The 17,971-nt window shown below is 50.3% G+C and overlaps 1 protein-coding gene across 1 annotated transcript in view; it reads left to right on the top strand.

Annotated features, from left to right (window-relative positions):
* Positions 1-17,971, top strand: part of LOC120920119 — a 54,105-nt gene that overhangs the window by 13,973 nt on the left and 22,161 nt on the right. The window contains exons 2-4 of the mRNA XM_040332031.1: positions 428-724; positions 1,935-2,192; positions 10,192-10,320. Of these exons, the coding sequence (XP_040187965.1) occupies positions 428-724; positions 1,935-2,192; positions 10,192-10,320 (684 nt within the window). The remainder of the gene's footprint in view (positions 1-427; positions 725-1,934; positions 2,193-10,191; positions 10,321-17,971) is intronic.

Genomic DNA, 17,971 nt, shown 5'->3' with positions numbered 1-17,971 from the left:
CAAAAATTTTAGGGAAATTAAAAGGGTGATTTTTTTTAGCAGGTACCTAGTCATGCCATGCAGGAAAACTGGAGCTATTCATTGAAATAAGGAATAATCTTGGGCTTTGTCACATCAGAGAAAGGGTGGTATAGAAGTGCAATAATTAGTAGCAGGGCCACTGATTCGGGGGGACCAACAGCCCTCCTGTAGGGGGCCCGGGCACACAGAAGGGCCCAGACAGCAGGAGGATCATTTAGTGGGGGGTTGTGCTAGGAGGGGGGATTTTTGTTTGGAAATGTTTGCACGGGGGCCCCATGAGGTAGGCTGTACGAGGGCCCGTGATTTCTAACAGCGACCCTGATTGGTAGTTTTCCACCAACGTACCAGTCTACTGCAGCCAATTAAATAAGAGATTTGCTGTTTTTCTTTTTTTTTTTGCTGACAGTGCGATTTGCCAGAGCTTTTCGACATCCCGTGGAAGTGATCTCCGCCGAGGGGAGGGACGTCATTCTACCCATCAATGAGACAGGAGTGAGTGAAATCTATTGGATCTTTGATAAAACTCACATTGGCACAACGAGGGCCGAAGGGCGGATCGAAGTAAAGAATAACAAGTTCAGGGGGCGACTGCATTGCGTGGATGGGGTGTCCCTGAAAATTTCCAATGTCACCAGGAAAGACCAAGGAACCTACACGGCCAATGTCCTAGAAGTACACCCGCAATTTCACCTCAAAGTCTATCGTAAGTGAAAATGGGTTTTTGTGTTTTTGAAGGACTTTTTATTTTTATTAAAAAAAAATTGCATACTCGTAAATGTTTGGTGCTAACTTTATGCGCACAGTAGTTGTTGAGACCTGGGAACTCAGCACAGGGATGGTGGGAACCCCTCATAATGGGCATAGCAGGTGTATAGACCTGGGAACTCAGCACAGGGATGGTGGAAACCCTCATAATGGGCACAGCAGGTGTACAGACCCGGGAACTCAGCACAGGGATGGTGGGAACACCTCATAATGGGCACAACAGGTGTACAGACCTGGGAACTCAGCACAGGGATGGTGGGAACCCCTCATAAAGGGCACATCAGGTGTACAGACCCGGGAACTCAGCACAGGGATAGTGGGAACCCTTTAGGATAAGCATAAGGGGTGTGCAGACCTGGGAACTTAGTGCAGGGATGGTGGGAACCCCTCATTATGGACCCAGCAGGTACACAGACCCAGGAACTTGGCTCAGGCATAATGGGAGCCCCTCATAATAGGCACAGGAGGTGTCCAGACTAGGGGAACTCAGAAGGTGTGTAGACCTGGGAACTCAGTGCAGACATGGTGGGAACCCATCATAATGGGCACAGCAGGTGTACAGACCTGAGAACTCAGCACAGGGATGGTGGGAACCCCTCATAATGGGCACAGGAGGTGTACAGACCCAGGAACTCAGCACAGGGATGGTGGGAACCCCTCATAATGGGCACAGGAGGTGTGTTGACCCAGGAACTCAACGCTGGGATGCTAGGAATAGGCCCAGGAACTCACCACAGTGATAATGGAAGCCTTTCATAATGGGCACAGCAGGTGTCCAGATCAGGGGAACTCAGCACAGGGATGTTGGAAACCCCTCATAATGGGCACAGCGGGTGGGCAGACCTGGGAACTCAGCCCAGGGATGGTGGGAACCCTTTAGGATCAGCACAAGAGGTGTGCAGACCTGGGAACTTAGTGCAGGAATGGTGGGAACCCCTCATTATGGACCCAGCAGGTGTAGAGACCCGGGAACTCAGCACAGGGATGGTGGGAACCCCTCATAATGGGCACAGCGGGTGTACAGACCCGGGAACTCAGTACAGGAATGGTGAGAACCCCTCATAATGGGCCTTCTTTCCTGTTAAGCCTTTGATGATCCCCAATATTGTCCTTCGTTTAACATTCACATGTACCTTCATCTATTGCAGCCGTCTTGTTGGATAATGACATAAATATTCATGCCAACTTGACCAACAACGAGACCTGCAGCCTGGCCCTGACCTGCCTAACCAATGCTTCAAACGTCACCATTTTCTGGCGTTACCCAAACACCAGTGACTTATATATAAGTGATCGAACGGTTCACATATCCAACGTTTACCCGAACATCACCTGCAAATGTACCGCCAAAAACCCCGTCAGCAACGTCTCCAGAACTGTCACCCCCGGGCAGTACTGTCACCAAGGTAATTATCTCATCTTTTAAATTAAAGAAACAAACAGGATTTTATAAAGCTACCACTGCAATGTAGTATATTGAAAAATCAGTGAATGAAACATTTACCAGAAAGGGCTTATTCAGACCCTAACCACCCTCTAAGAAGTAATCTGCGGTAACCGGTATTTACTCTGGGGTTCATTTACAAAAACATTTGCAGAACGAATGTCACAAGCATTCGCCCAGCCGTAATGAATTATCCTTGTATTTTGTGTAATATGATTATTTCTTATGATCGTTAGCTCCATCTAGTGGCTATAATGTGATATTTTCTAACAGAAATCTCAATCAGCTTGCAACTGCATTATGGCCACTAGATGGAGCCGACGATCATAAAAAAAAAAATATTATACAAAAATAAGAGGATAGTACTTTAAAGATGGGTGAACGATTTTGACATTCGTCCAGTCATATTTTTTTTTATAAATAGACCCTCAAACAATCTAATAGCTGTGTGTTTTGCCATCAGATTTTTGGTTGCTTGTGAAGTCGAAACCGGGCTTGTATCGAGCAAAAGCGCCTTTTGATGCACAAAATGTAATTCTATTAATAACAGTGAAACCTCGGATTGCGAGTAACGCGGTTAACGAGCGTTTCGCAATACGAGCAATTATTTTTTTGAAAATCCTGACTGAGTGTTGTCTCGCAAAATGAGCAGGATTCAAGCCACATCGGGGTGCAGTACCGCATTTGGCCTGAGGTGCAGGGGCGCCATAGCTGAGCAGAGCAAATTGGAAAGAGGTTTTCTGAGTTCAGTCGAGCTGTCCCCAAGCCTTTACGAGCATTTCCGAAGGCTCTCCGGCGCCCCCCCCCCACCTCCGGCCACATGCGGTATTGCATGCCATAGAAGTCAATGCAGAACAAATTATTTTCGTTTCCATTGACTTCTATGGGGAAACTCGCTTTGATATGCGAGTGCTTTGGATTACGAGCATTCTCCTGGAACAGATTATGCTCGTAATCCGAGGTTCCATTGTACCAGTAAGTTTTAATTACCAGTATATACAGTGGAACCTCAGATTATGAGCATAATCCGTTCCAGGAGAATGCTCGTAATCCAAAGCACTCGCATATCAAAGCGAGTTTCCCCATTGAAGTCAATGGAAACAAAAATAATTTGTTCTGTATTGACTTCTATGGCATGCAATACCGCATGTGGCCGGAGGTGGGGGGGGGCGCCGGAGAGCCTCGGAAATGCTCGTAAAGGCTTGGGGACAGCTCGACTGAACTCAGAAAACCTCTTTCCAATTTGCTCTGCTCAGCTATGGCGCCCCTGCACCTCAGGCCAAATGCGGTACTGCACCCCGATGTGGCTTGAATCCTGCTCATTTTGCGAGACAACACTCAGTCAGGATTTTCCAAATATTAATTGCTCGTATTGCGAAACGCTCGTTAACTGCGTTACTCGCAATCCGAGGTTGCACGTACGTTCGTGAATCGGCGTATCTTGCTCATTTGCATATTTGACGCTGCAAACAACGGAAGCGCCACCTAGCGGCCAGCGTAAATATACACCCTAAGATACAACGGCGTAGGAGACCTACGCCGTTCGTATCTTAGCCTAATTTAAGCTTATCTGGTTTCCAGAATACGCTTAATTTTACGACGGCGTAACTCTCTGTGAATCTAGCTTTAAGACTGGGATGCCATTAAAGTTCATGAGTGTGTAAAGGCAGGCGTCCCAATACTTTTGGTAATATAGTGTATGTATATATATATATATATATATATATATATATATATATATATATATACATACATACATACATTTACACACACAGTATACATATTTTCCTTTAAAATTAATATAAAAACAGTTACCTTTCTCTATTTGTTCTTATAAACACCTTTCACACCTACTATATCTACAGTTGGCTAAGGAAGTAAATATAAAATTTGGTGAACCACAGACCTCTTGCAAGTGGGCGACCTCCTTTCTGCAGTGCAAGAGAAGTAAGGCCATTTGTTCTGCAAGATTAAACTGTGCTGATTTGTACTGCTGCAAAGACCACTGTGAAGAATTAGCCCCGTATTACTTATGCCAGGAAGTGAAGTAATATTATTCCCCATTGCAAATCCTCCAAGAATGGAGAGACTTTTCCAGGATAAAGTCAAATGATTGTTGCGTAGCAGACCAGGGCCGATCCTAGGCAGGGTGCGCGGGGTGCTCCGCACCCAGGCGCCGCAGAGGCACCGAAGCTCCAAAGTGCGCCCCTCCCTCCTCCTCATCTGTGTCCAGAGGCGGAGCGCATGTAGCAGGTGCTGTGGTTCCCCAACCTGCTTGCTCTCTCCGCTGGCAACTGACAAGAGCGCATTCCTCCCGATGTCCCCGGAATTCGGGCTGGGTACCGCAGCGGAGCCTAGTACCAGAACACGTTCCGGCACTAGGCTCCACTAATTATTCTGTCCGGTGCGCGTGGAGCAGTCTCCTGTGTGCCCTGCCCCCTCTGCGTGTGTCGGCTCTTCTCCCATAGAGGCTTCCCGTGCACACCCAGAAATGCTCTCCGAGTGCCACCCTCTTAGTAATGTCTGGGGGCTCTTTCTAACAGAAGCCCTCTCTGTGTGCATTAGAGAGACCCTGCTCCAGGTCCCCCATTAGTGTACTAATGTTCTTTATTGTTAAAAGATCATGGGAGGATCCCAGGGTAATGAAGACTTCATAAGGGAGCATCTCTGTGTTTGAGTCGTAGCCATAGAAACACGTGTAAAGGGGAGGAGTTAGTAAGATGACCACGCCCATGTGGGGGCACCAGAAATATTTCTGCACCCAGGCTTCTGTGACCCTAGGATGGGCCCTGTAGCAGACCCGTATTGTCCAAAGGTGTGAACATCTGACCACTACACCTATGTAAGTTTGTTGGACATCGCATTCCAAAACCATAACCATAAATATGGAATTTGCCTTTCTTTGGGGCTTTAAAATTCTCCACTTCTCTGGGAAGTCTTTCCACAAGATTTTGGAGTGTTCCATTGAATTTGTGGCCATTCAGCCAAAAGAACATTTATGAGATCGGGTACTGATACCATACTGATCAGACCATGTCTTTATGAGGGTGGCCACCATTTATGAGGTCTGGTACCGATGCTGGATGACAAGACCGGGCTCACAATTGCCTTTTTAAGTTAAAAAAAAATATAGACATGTCACGCCTACCCCAACACAGGCGCTCAGACACTATGGCTGACTTCTGTGTTCTTCACCTATAGCAGCCCCCTTTCCCAAAAGGCAAGCAGGCCTACCTGTAGTCAGATGCCTCCAGGTCTTATTCACAATGCTACAGCGTCTGGCCACAATGCCACGGCAGGGGCAAATTGAGCAGGACAAACATGTACTTGCGGTTGGCAGCCAGGCAGAGCGGTTCAATGACAGTCCAGGCACGGTTTAGAATAGTCAGGGTCCAATCCGTAGTCGAAAAGCGAAAATAGTTCAGAGAGTAGTCCATGTTCCAATTCGCAGTCATAAACAGGGAATCCAAACAGCAGAGCAGGGCAGACAAACGGGAAGCTTGAGCACGTATAACAAAACTGATCACAAGCATGAGACTGCAGGCTTGGCTGGCTTAAATCGGGTTTGGTCTCCACCCAGCGAGTGGCTACATCAATCACCTTGCAGGTGGACAGACAGACAGGGAGAATGCATAATAGCCAAAACCAGGATACTGGAATGAGACCAGGAGCTATCATGGAAGAGGACCACTTACACGCTTCTGACGTGACATTCATATAGAGTTGGCCTTCCCTTGTGGCTTCACTGGCCTCCACTATTCTTTAGAAGGCTTTCCTCAAGATTTTAGAGGGTGTCTGGGGGAATTTGTGCCCATTCAGTCAAAATAATATTTGTAATGTCTGGCTCTGGCTCTGGCTATTTGTAAGGATCTGGCTTTCGGTCGGTGTCCCAATTCATCCCAAAGGTGATCAGTAGGGTTAAGGTCAGAGCTCTATGTGGGACGCTTAAGTTCCTTCACACCAAACTGTTCAAACCATGTCTTTATGGACCTGGCCACCATTTATGAGGTCAGGTACTGATGTTGAATGAGATGATCTGGCTCACCATCAATGTTCCAACTCACGCCGAAGATGTTCAGTGGGGTTGAGGCCTGGGTTCTGCAGAGGCCAGTTGAGTTCCACCAAAGCAAACTGGTTCAACCATGTCTTTATGGACCTGGCCACCATTTATCAGGTCAGGTACTGATGTTGAATGAGATGATCTGGCTCACCATCAATGTTCCAACTCACGCCGAAGGTGTTCAGTGAGGTTGAGGCCTGGGTTCTGCAGAGGCCAGTTGAGTTCCACCAAAGCAAACTAGTCCAACCATGTCTTTATGGAGCTGGCCACCATTTGTGAGGTCAATGTTGGTTAGGAAGGACTGGGTTGCGGTTGGTGTCCCAATTCATCTCAAAGGTGTTCAGTAAGGTTGAAGTCTAGGCTCTGTGCAGGTGACTCAGCTTCCTCCACACCAAACCATGGCCTGGATTCAGAGAGCAATTGCGCCTGCGTAACCATAGTTACGCAGCGCAATTGCTTACTTGTGCCGGCGTAACGAATGCTCCTGATTCAGGAACCTCGTTACGCCGACTGCAGCCTAAGATATGCGTGGCATAAGGCTCTTATGCCCGCATATCTTAGGCTTCATTCTTGCGATGGCGGCTAGGTGGCGTTCCCGTTGTGCTCAGCGTATAGTATGCAAATTGCATACTAACGCCGATTCACAACGTTACGCGAGCCCTGCGTACGCAGTTTACGTCGTTTGCGTACGGCGGTTTTCGCGTAAGGCTGCCCCTGCTATTAGCAGGGGCAGCCAATGTTACGTATACCCGTCGTTCCCGCGTGGCAAAATTTGAACTTTACGTCGTTTGCGTAAGTGAATCGTGAATGGCGCTGGACGCCATTCACGTTAACTTTGAAGCAAATGACGTCCTTGCAACGTCATTTACCGCAATGCACGTCGGGAAAGTTTCCCAACAGAGCATGCGCTCTACGATTGGCGCGGGAACGCGCCTAATTTAAATGATTCCCGCCCCCTACGGGATCATTTAAATTGCGCGCGCTTACGCCGGGCATTTTGCCGGAGCGCCCACGCAATTTACGGAGCTACTGCTCCGTGAATCGCGGGTAGCGCAGAAAATTTGCGGGGGCGCAGGGCAAAAACTTTGCCCTGCGCCTCCATAAAAAATGCGCAAATGTACCTGAATCTACCCCCATGTCTTTATGGAGCTGCCTTTATACACAGGGGCACAGTCAGGTGGGAACATGAAAAAAAGGATCTTCACAATTGTCACATTGACTGAACCCTTCACTGGAATGCAGTAATTTGTAGGGGTGTCCACCAACTTTTGACCTTATAGTCCCGGCCAGCGCATCCTCTATAGCGCCGTCCCTCTGGCGCCACGGAGTGATTCCTCTCTCTCCGGGTGGGCCACATCAGCGTTATGATTGTCCTCAAAAGGGCCGGTTGTATCTGTAAGATTAGATGTCCAGCGCATCCCCTCCCCTTACATTAGATGTCAAGAGCCACCCCACCATCAGAAGTTGAGTCCCCCCACTCTCCCTTACATCACAGTGCACCCCACTTTCCTTATGCTGCCGCTGGGAAGAAGCTGGATGCATTGCTTGAATTAAGAAAGAAGGGGTCTGGAGGAGGACCAGAAGAGGCCTGGAGGGCCACATAAAATGGCCTGGAGGGCCGGATTCGGCCCGCGGGCCTTGTGTTTGGCACCTGTGCATTATGGCGTTGGCGGCGTGGGTGGCACTGTCTGCAGCACAATATGGCATTGGCGCCATGGTTGGCACTGTCTGCAGGTAGCACATGCGTTATGGCCATAGGCGTGCGCACAGGGTGTGCCGGATGTGCCCAGGCACTCCCTAATCACCCCATGCGCATTAGTGTTATCGCTCGGTGTAGCAGCAGGAGCATGGGAAAGGTCTCCCTCTCCCGGCTCTACCATAAAAGAAGTGTTTATGCTCTTCTCTTTCCCTGCGCCGGCAGGGAGATCAATGTGCCGGGGTCATATACATATATATGTAGACACATACACATGCATGTGTGTGTTTGAGCTTAAGGGTGCACACCCTAGTTAGGGTGACCACATCTCCAAACTGCCATTCAGGGACACCCCCCCCTTCCCAAAAATCAGCTTGTGCTGTAACGAATCACAGCACAGGGATTGGACACAAGAGGCGGGATTTACGATTTCTCCAATCACAAGCAGGGGGCGGGGATTGTGCTTCTTTAGGCATTCCAGGCCAGGACAAGTACTGTCAGTGAGTAAAGCGGTGATGTGGCGCCCTTTTTTGGGGGCATCAGATTGGCCCGGGGGGGGGGGGGGTGGCTGTGTCAGTTTTATTCCGGGACACTGTATTGTCCGGAAATGAAGGTGCCCGCGACAGACCTGCAAAATGCGGGCAATCCGGGACACGTGGTCACCCTAACCCTAATGCAATAGGCTGCGCACACCTATGGTTATGGCCCACCCATGCCGCCAATGCCGTAATGTGCTGCAGACAGTGCCACACATAACGTTAATGTCATAACGCATGTGCTGGCTGCAGATACAGTGCCACCCACGCCGCCAATGGCATAATGGGTGGCACTGTCTGCAGCACAATATGGCACTGGCCATATTGACTTTGTTTCAAGGCAGGGTCTGGGGAGGGGCCAGGGTTGGGCTGAAGGAGGGACCAAGGAGGGACCAGGGGTGGGACCAGGGGTGGAGCTGAATGGTGCCCCCGACAGGTAGGCTGATTTCTATCAGCAGTGCTTTGCAAAAGAGACATCTAACATGGACACTCAAGGACTGACTCTCAGCTGACAATCAGGCCGTTACCCATAGGCGTGCGCACAGGGTGTGCCAGGCGTGCCCAGGCACACCCTAATCACCTGTGCAGAACAGATCCCCCCTACTGACCTGGCTCTCCCTCTTTCCCCCCACAGCACTACCAGCTTCCCTCCTCTCCCACCGGTTGTTACTGTGGATGTTTTAGGATGAGTCGGGGAAGGGGCCAGTAAATATGCCATTTACCTGCCCCTTCCCTTTCTGAATGAACATCGTGAGTGATCGGTAGAGTGTGTTTGAGCTTTGGGGGGCACACCCTAATGCCAAAGGCTGTGCACACCTATGCCGTTGCCAAAGAGGAATAAAGGGCCAGATTCTCAAAGGGCTTACGACGGCGCAACGCCATTTGCGCCGTCGTAAGTCCTAATCTGGCCCGGCGTATCTATGCGACTGATTCTTAGAATCAGTTACGCATAGATATCCCTTAGATCCGACAGGCGTAAGGCTCTTACGCTGTCAGATCTTAGATGCAATTTTTTTTCCCGCCGCTAGGTGTCGCCGACGTCGTTTTCCCCCGTCGTCTATGCAAATTAGCTATTTACGCGAATTCCCGGACGTACGCGCGGTCGACGCAGTGAATTTACGATGTTTCCGTAGCTTTTGCGACGCGTAAAAGTTGCCCCTGCTATATGAGGGGCAACCAATGTTAAGTATGGCCGTCGTTCCCGCGTCGAAATTTTAAAATGTACGTCGTTTGCGTAAGTCGTCCGTGAATGGCGCTGGACGCCATTTACGTTAACGTCAAAACCAATGACGTCCTTGCGACGTCATTTAGCGCAATGCACGTCGGGAAATTTTAGGGACGGCGCATGCGCAGTACGATCGGCGCGGGAACGCGCCTAATTTAAATGGTGCCCGCCCCATTTGAATTAGGCGGGCTTGCGCCGAGCGCATTTACGTTACACCGCCGCAAGTTTACAGGTAAGAGCTTTGTGAATCAGGCACTTACGCTGTAAACTTGCGGTGGTGTAACGTAAATGGGTTACGTTACGCCGCCGCTGCGTAACATAATTCTTTGAGAATCTGGCCCGTAGTTCTTAAAATAAGAAATTTTGGTGAAATGAAATGTTTTAGGAAATGTTATTACTTTAATACGATCTCGAAGAGTTTTAATGCGGTCTTTCAACTCACAGAAGGAGACACCAGTCGTCTACAAATCGATGAATGTCCACCATGGGGGATTGTACTTCCCATCATTGCCTTCATGATTATTATTATCATTATATTTTTACTCTACAAGAAGCGGAAAAGCAAAAATATAGGTAAGTATTAAAAAAATTTGCAATAATTCTAAACTGGTATCCATACTGAAGCTCAAACTACGCAAACAGCTTTGCTAATTCAGTGGCTGCAACCCTCCCGTGACAAATCGCGCCATTCCCATCCCGTGATCTTTAACCGCGTAGCCCCGGGCCATTTGGCTGGCCAAAGACCGGGCCATTTTTTTTGCGATTCGGCACTGCGTCGCTTTAACTGACAATTGCGCGGTCGTGCGACGTGGCTCCCAAACAAAATCGGCGTCCTTTTTTCCCCACAAATAGAGCCTTCTTTTGGTGGTATTTGATCACCTCTGCGGTTTTTATTTTTTGCGCTATAAACAAAAATAAAGCGACAATTTTGAAAAAAAAAGCAATATTTTGTACTGTTTGCTATAATAAATATCCCCATTTTTTTAAAAAAAAAAAGCAGATTTGTTTCCTCAGTTTAGGCCGATATGTATTCTTCTACATATTTTGGTAAAAAAAAATAAAAAAATCGCAATAAGCGTATATTGATTGGTTTGCGCAAAAGTTATAAAGAGCCCGTGGCTGCAGTGGTGTTACTGGGGTTGGTGTCACCCCCCTCCACCATCTATAGTCGCCCCTCAGTACAGACCCCCCTCCACTGATATAGACCCCCCTCCATCAGTGCAGACTCCCCACTAAGTATGAACCCCTCCCTCAGTACAGACCTTTCTCAGTACAGACCCCCCCTCCATTAGTACAGACCCCCCAGGACAAGCCACCCCCCCTCCATTAGGACAGACCCCCCCCCCCACAAACCACCCCCTCCATTAGTACAGACCCCCCACCATCAGTACAGACCCCCCCACAACCCTCCCACCTTCATTAGTACAGACACCCCTAGTACAAACACCCACCTCCATTAGTACAGACCCCCACAAACCACCCCCCCCCCCTCCATTAGTACAGACCACCCCACCCCACCATCAGTACAGACCCCCCCCACAAACCTCCCACCTTCATTAGTACAGACACCCCTAGGACAAACACCCCCCTCCATTAGTACAGAACCCCCACAAACCACCCCCCCCCTCCATTAGTACAGAACACCCCCCACAAACCACCCCCCCCTCCATTAGTACAGAACCCCCACAAACCACCCCCCCTCCATTAGTACAGACCACCCCCCACAAACCCCCCCCCCCTCCATTAGTACAGACCACCCCCCATAAACCTCCCACCTTCATTAGTACAGACACCCCTAGGACAAACACCCCCCTCCATTAGTACAGAACCCCCACAAACCACCCCCCCCCCTCCATTAGTACAGAACACCCCCCACAAACCACCCCCCCCTCCATTAGTACAGAACCCCCACAAACCACCCCCCCCTCCATTAGTACAGACCACCCCCCACAAACCACCCCCCCCTCCATTAGTACAGACCACCCCCCATAAACCTCCCACCTTCATTAGTACAGACACCCCTAGGACAAACACCCCCCTCCATTAGTACAGAACCCCCACAAACCACCCCCCCCCTCCATTAGTACAGAACACCCCCCACAAACCACCCCCCCCCCCTCCATTAGTACAGAACACCCCCCACAAACCACCCCCCCCCTCCATTAGTACAGACCACCCCACCCCACCATCAGTACAGACCCCCCCCACAAACCTCCCACCTTCATTAGTACAGACACCCCTAGGACAAACACCCCCCTCCATTAGTACAGAACCCCCACAAACCACCCCCCCCCTCCATTAGTACAGAACACCCCCCACAAACCATCCCCCCCCTCCATTAGTACAGACCACCCCCCACAAACCACCCCCCTGACAGCCTAAGGAGAAAAAAAAGTTGATCACCGGCTTATGCGTAAGGGACATTGTTCCCGAAGAAGAAGGAGGCACATCCGCCTCATCAGTGCAGTCAGTATCCCCTGCCATTGCCACCTGCAAGTGCCCACCAGTGCCACCTATCAATGCCCACGAGTGCCACCTATCAATGCCCACCAGTGGTGCCAATCAGTGCCACCTAGCAGTGCTGCCTATCAGAGTAACTTACTAGTGCCGATCAGTGCCCATCACTGCCACCTATCAGTGCCCATCACTGCCACCTATCAGTTCCCATCACTGCTACCTATTAGTGCCACTTCTCAGTGCCCACCAGTGCCATCTATCAATGCCCTTCAGTGATACCCATCGGTGCCACCTCTCAGTGTCACCTCTCAGTGCCCACCAGTGCTGCCTATCAGTGCCCACCAGTGCAGCCCATCAGTGCCCATCAGTGCAGCTCATCAGTGCCCATCAGTGCAGCCTCATCAGCGTACATCAATGAAGGAGATCAACTACCACCAAAAGAAAGCTCTATTTGTGGGGAAAAAAATGATAAAAATTACGGGCCAGATTCAGGTAGGAGTGCGGCGGCGTAACGTATCATAGATACGTTACACCGCCGCAAGTTTTCATCGCAAGTGCCTGATTCACAAAGCACTTGCGATGAAAACTACGCCGGCGGCCTCCGGGCGTAAGCCCGCGTAATTTAAATGGGCGTGTGCCATTTAAATTAGGCGCGCTCCCGCGCCGGACCTACCGCGCATGCACCGCTTCGGAAATTCCCGCCGTGCTTTGCGCGCAGTGACGTAATTTTTTCGAACGGTGACGCGCATAGCGTAAATCCGTATTCCCGGACGGCTTACGCAAACGACGTGAATTTTTACATTTCGACGCGGGAACGACGGCCATACTTTAGACAGCACATACGTGTGCTGTGTAAAGTTAGGGCACCCAAAACGACGACTAACTTTGCGACGGGAAACTAGACTAGCGGCGACGTAGCGAACGCGAAAATCTGTCGTGGATCGCCGTAACTCCTAATCTGCATACCCGGCGCTGGTTTATGACGCGAACTCCCCCCAGCGGCGGCCGCGGTACTGCATCCTAAGATCCGACAGTGTAAAACAATTACACCTGATCTTAGGGATATCTATGCGTAACTGATTCTATGAACCAGCCGCATAGATACTCTGAGAGATACTCCGTCGTATCTCCGCTGTGAATCTGGCCCTGCATTTGGGTACAGCGTTGTATAACCGCGCAATTGTCATTCAAAGTGCATCAGCGCTGAAAGCTTAACATTGTCCTGGGCAGGAGGGGGGTTTAAGTGCCGGTAAGCAAGTGGTTAAGGGCCGCAGCAGACAGAAAGTAGGAGCTCCTGACAGTACCTGAAGGTGTTGTGGTAGTGGCTGACAAGGTGTGGATGGGAGTCTTTAGCACGTTGAGGTGTCACATCCTGACCACTGTGCGCTTCATCACCTCCGTCTCCTTCATCCGCCAACAAACATTTTCCAACCACCGCTGTAAATACAATCTCACCAGCCACTTCCTTGACACCCCCACTCAACCTTTATGCTGCACTGTAACAGTATTATACACTTTCACTTTTAGCTGATCTGCTTGATATCTTCGGGGTCTACTCTTCACCAAAACCTGAACCCCAAGGACTTGAGGTTGGCCTCTCCGCCTGAAGGGCTTGTTGCCTGGCTATCATGCTGAGTCTTGAGCAGCCAGTGCCCTTTACATACCTCAAACCATCAAAAAATGTCAAAACAATTCCAACGTTTAGGTTGTGTCCTGGACTTGGGGGCCGGAACACAGCTCATCGCTACTTCTCCTTTCACAGTACAGTCACGGGCTGAAATGGGTCAGAGATGACCTGGGCTCAAAGCAAGTGGGTTAATTAGTGCTGGCCATCAGACTGAGGACATCTAGTGGCAAAAAAAAGTGTTGCAATGAAATTCTCTTGCTTAACCACTTCCCGCCCGGCCAATAGCAGAATGACGGCCGGGGCGGTGGTTCAGTTATCCTGACTGGGCGTCATATGATGTCCAGCAGGATAACAGCCTTTGCGGGCCCGTGGGGGGATGCGCATCACGGCGATCTGTGGTGCGGCGTGTCAGTCTGACACACTGCTACACCGATCTCGGTAAAGATTGGAGGCTCTTTACCACGTGATCAGCCGTATCCAATCACGGCTGATCACGATCAGGGCTGTCTTAATCAGAGGGCACACCTGGGCACTGCCCAGCTGCATGGGGGGCCCCTACCCTTTCTTTAAAGCAGCTGGTCCTTGAGCCCGGGCTGCCCCTCTACATCCCATATATCCAGAGGCGGCTCTGGGCTTTGTGAGGCCTTAGGCAAAACTTGACATGGGGCCCCACTCTCGCCCATGATGGGAAAAATACTTCAAGAACAAGATTCTCTTCCGCACAACCCTGGCCGGATGGTTGAGGGGGTCTGCGGGTAGGGGGGCTTTTCGGAATCTGGAAGCCCCCTTTAACAAGGCAGCCCCCAGATCCTGCTTTTTAACAACTAAGGGGCGGGGTGGCATTACCTGGTGAACCCGCCCCCTTGTGACATAATTGACTGAGGGCATGCTGGGTCATTGACATCACAAGGGGCGGTGTCACTGATATTCACTGGTTGTTAAGGGCGCTGGCGGGCGACGGCCCCTCTTTTGAGTCAGGGCTCTTAACGCTGCCTTAGCACAGCAGCGTTAAGGTCCCCTGTCCCTCAAAACTCGGGTAATGCATTGGGTAAGTTAGGCAGCCATGAGGCCCCTGTGAGTGCGAGGCCTTAGGTGACTGCCTAATTTGCCTAATTAAAGAGCCGCCTCTGCAGATATCCCCCCAGAACTCTGACCCCTCTACACCATGGATATCCCCTACCCCCTACCTATGTGATTTCTGTTTACCTGCACTGTCTCCATTGTAGGGGCCCCAGAGCATTACTTTGCCCAGGGGCCCATGATGCTATTAAGATGGCCCTGATCACGATGTAACCAGGAAGAGCCGTTGATCAGGTTTTCCTCACTCGCGTCTGACAGATGCGAGTAGAGGAGAGCCGATCGGCTGCTTTCCTGACGCGGGGGTCTGTGCTGATTTTTTATAAGCGCAGCCCCCCCTCGGAAGACCACCAGGATGACGCCAGGACTGCCAGGAGTGGCCATCACACTGGACCACCAGGTATGCCACCCTAGACCACCAGGGATATGCCAATCAATGCCCTGGCAGCTGCCAACCTGTGCCCATCCACAATGCCTGCCAGTACCACCAGGGATGCCTATCAGTGCCATCTATCAGTGCCGCATATCAGTGCCCAGCAGTGCCGCCTATCAATGCCCATCTGTGGCCAGCAGTGCTGCCTATCAGTGCCACCCTAAGTACCCACCAGTGCAGCCTTTCAGTGCCCATCAGTGTTGCCTATCAGTGACCATCAGTGCCCACCAGTGCCACCCGTGAGTGCCGCATGACTATGTACGTCCTCTTTTTGAAGAGGGATATCTCGGTAACGGCAGCAGCTGCTACCACAACCGAGGCATCCATCTCTTCAGGCGGTGGTTCTGTAAACGATAATGGTGGTCTCTGCGGTGGATACGCCACAAGATCACCATAATCGGTAGCGGGAGAGGGGCCCCCCGCTCTCCCGCGCCCTCTGCCGCTTACCGGAGCTGTTGGTAGCGGCGGAGGCGATCGGGTCCTGTTCCTTGCTGGCTATGGAGGCGAGTGAGGGGAAGATGGCCCCCACCCGTCTCCATAGCATAGGAGGACGGAAGTGATGTCACAACATCACTTCCCCCCATACGGCTTAAAGGCACATTTTTTTGTTGTAATTTTTTCAAATGACAACATTTTTATTTTTTTCATTGCATTTTAGTCTAAATATGAGATGTGACATCTTTTTGACCCCCAGATCTCATATTTAAGAGGACCTGTCATGCTTTTTTCTATTACAAGGGATGTTTACATTTCTCGTAATAGGAATAAAAGCGACCCATTCATTTATTTATTTTTAAACGGTGTAAAAATTAATAAAATCAAGTAATCCCTACAGGAGCATACCAGGCCCTTGGGTCTGCTATGGATTTTAAGGGGAACCCCTGTACGCCAAAAAAATGGCGTGGGGTTCCCCCCAAAATCCATACCAAACCCGTATCCGAGCAGCAGCCCGACCGCTCAGGAAAGGGGGTGGGGACGAGCGAGTGCCCCCCCCTCCTCCTTAACCGTGCCAGGCCGCATGTCCTCAACATTGGGGGGTAGGTGCTTTGAGGCAGGGGGGGCGCCCTGTGGCCCCCCCCTGCCCCAAAGCACCTGTCCCCATGTTGATGAGGACAGGGCCTCTTCCCGACAACCCTGGCCGTTGGTTGTCAGGGTCTGGGGGAGGGGAGCTTATCGGAATCCAGGAGCCCCCTTTAATAAGGGGGCCCCCAGATACCGGCCCCCCACCCTAGGTGAATGAGTATGGGGTACATCGTACCCCTATTCATTCACCTGGCAGAATTTTTTTTTAAAAACACACTACACAGGGTTTTTAAAGTAATTTACTAGTCAGCTCCGGGGGCCCCCCTTCTCTTCTTTAGCTCTTTTACGAGGGTGGGCCCAGCTTCTTCGAGGTCTTCTGCCAGGGGGTCCCGGTCTTCACTGCCGTCTGGTTCTCTTCCGCCGGGGGGAGGGTGCTTTCTTTTTTAGCTCTTTTACAGCAGCCCCCTCCCGGGCTTCTTCAACGTCTTCTGCGGGGGGGGGGGGGGTCCCGGTCTTCACCGCCGGCTGGTTCTCTTCCGCCGGGGGGCGCTTTCTTCTTTAGCTCTTTTACAGCGGCCCCCTCCAGGTCTTCACCGCTGTAACAAAAAGTATTGCAATGACCGCCATTTTATTCTCTAGGGTGTTAGAAAAAAAAAAAAATATATAATGTTTGGGGGTTCTAAGTTATTTTCTAGCAAAAAAAAACAAACAGTTTTAAACTTGTAAACACCAAGGGCCAGATCCACAAAGAACTTACTGCGGCGTATCTATTGATACGGCGCGTAATTTCTAAGATGCGCCGTCGTATCTTTGTTTTGTATCCACAAAACAAGATACGCCTGAATGTGGGCTAGATCTGACTGACGTACGTCTTAGTATGCCGTCGGATCTTAGGTGCATATTTACGCTGGCCGCTAGGTGGCGCTTCCGTTGATTTCTGCGTAGAGTATGCAAATTAGCTAGATACGCCGATTCTCAAACGTACGTCCGCCCGGCACATTTTTTTACGTCGTTTACGTAAAGGCTTTTTTCGGCGTAACGTTACCCCTGCCTCTATGAGGTGTACGCAATGTTAGGTATGGACGTCGGGACAGCGTTGAATTTTCAGTCGTTTGCGTAAAACGTTCGCGAATAGGGCTTTGCGTAAATTACGTTCACGTCGAAAGCATTGACTATTTGCGACGTGATTTCGAGCATGCGCACTGGGATACCCCCACGGACGGCGCATGCGCCGTTAAAAAAAAATTCATTTACGTGGGGTAAGATGAATTAACATAAAACACGCCCAAATCTTAGTCATTTGAATTTCACGCCCTTACGCCGAAACATTTACACTACGCCGCCGTAACTTACGGCGCAAATTCTTTCTGGGTAAGGAACCTCCGCTTTAAGTTACGGCAGCGTACTGTATCTGAGATACGCTACGCCTGCCTAAAGATAGGCAGTTCTTTGTGGATCTGGCCCCAAATCTCAAAACGAGGCTCGGTCCTTAAGTGGTTAAAATTGGCTTGGGCAGGAAGGGGGTGTAAGTGTCTGGCATTGAAGTGGTGAAAGGTGAACATTGCCGCAAAAGCTGGCTTTTTTATTTTGCAGGCGTCCTGCTTTAA

This window comes from Rana temporaria, chromosome 13 (genome assembly GCF_905171775.1).
Source record: "Rana temporaria chromosome 13, aRanTem1.1, whole genome shotgun sequence".
Classification (NCBI taxonomy): Eukaryota; Metazoa; Chordata; class Amphibia; order Anura; family Ranidae; genus Rana; species Rana temporaria.
This window is presented reverse-complemented; position numbering and strand designations above follow the sequence as displayed.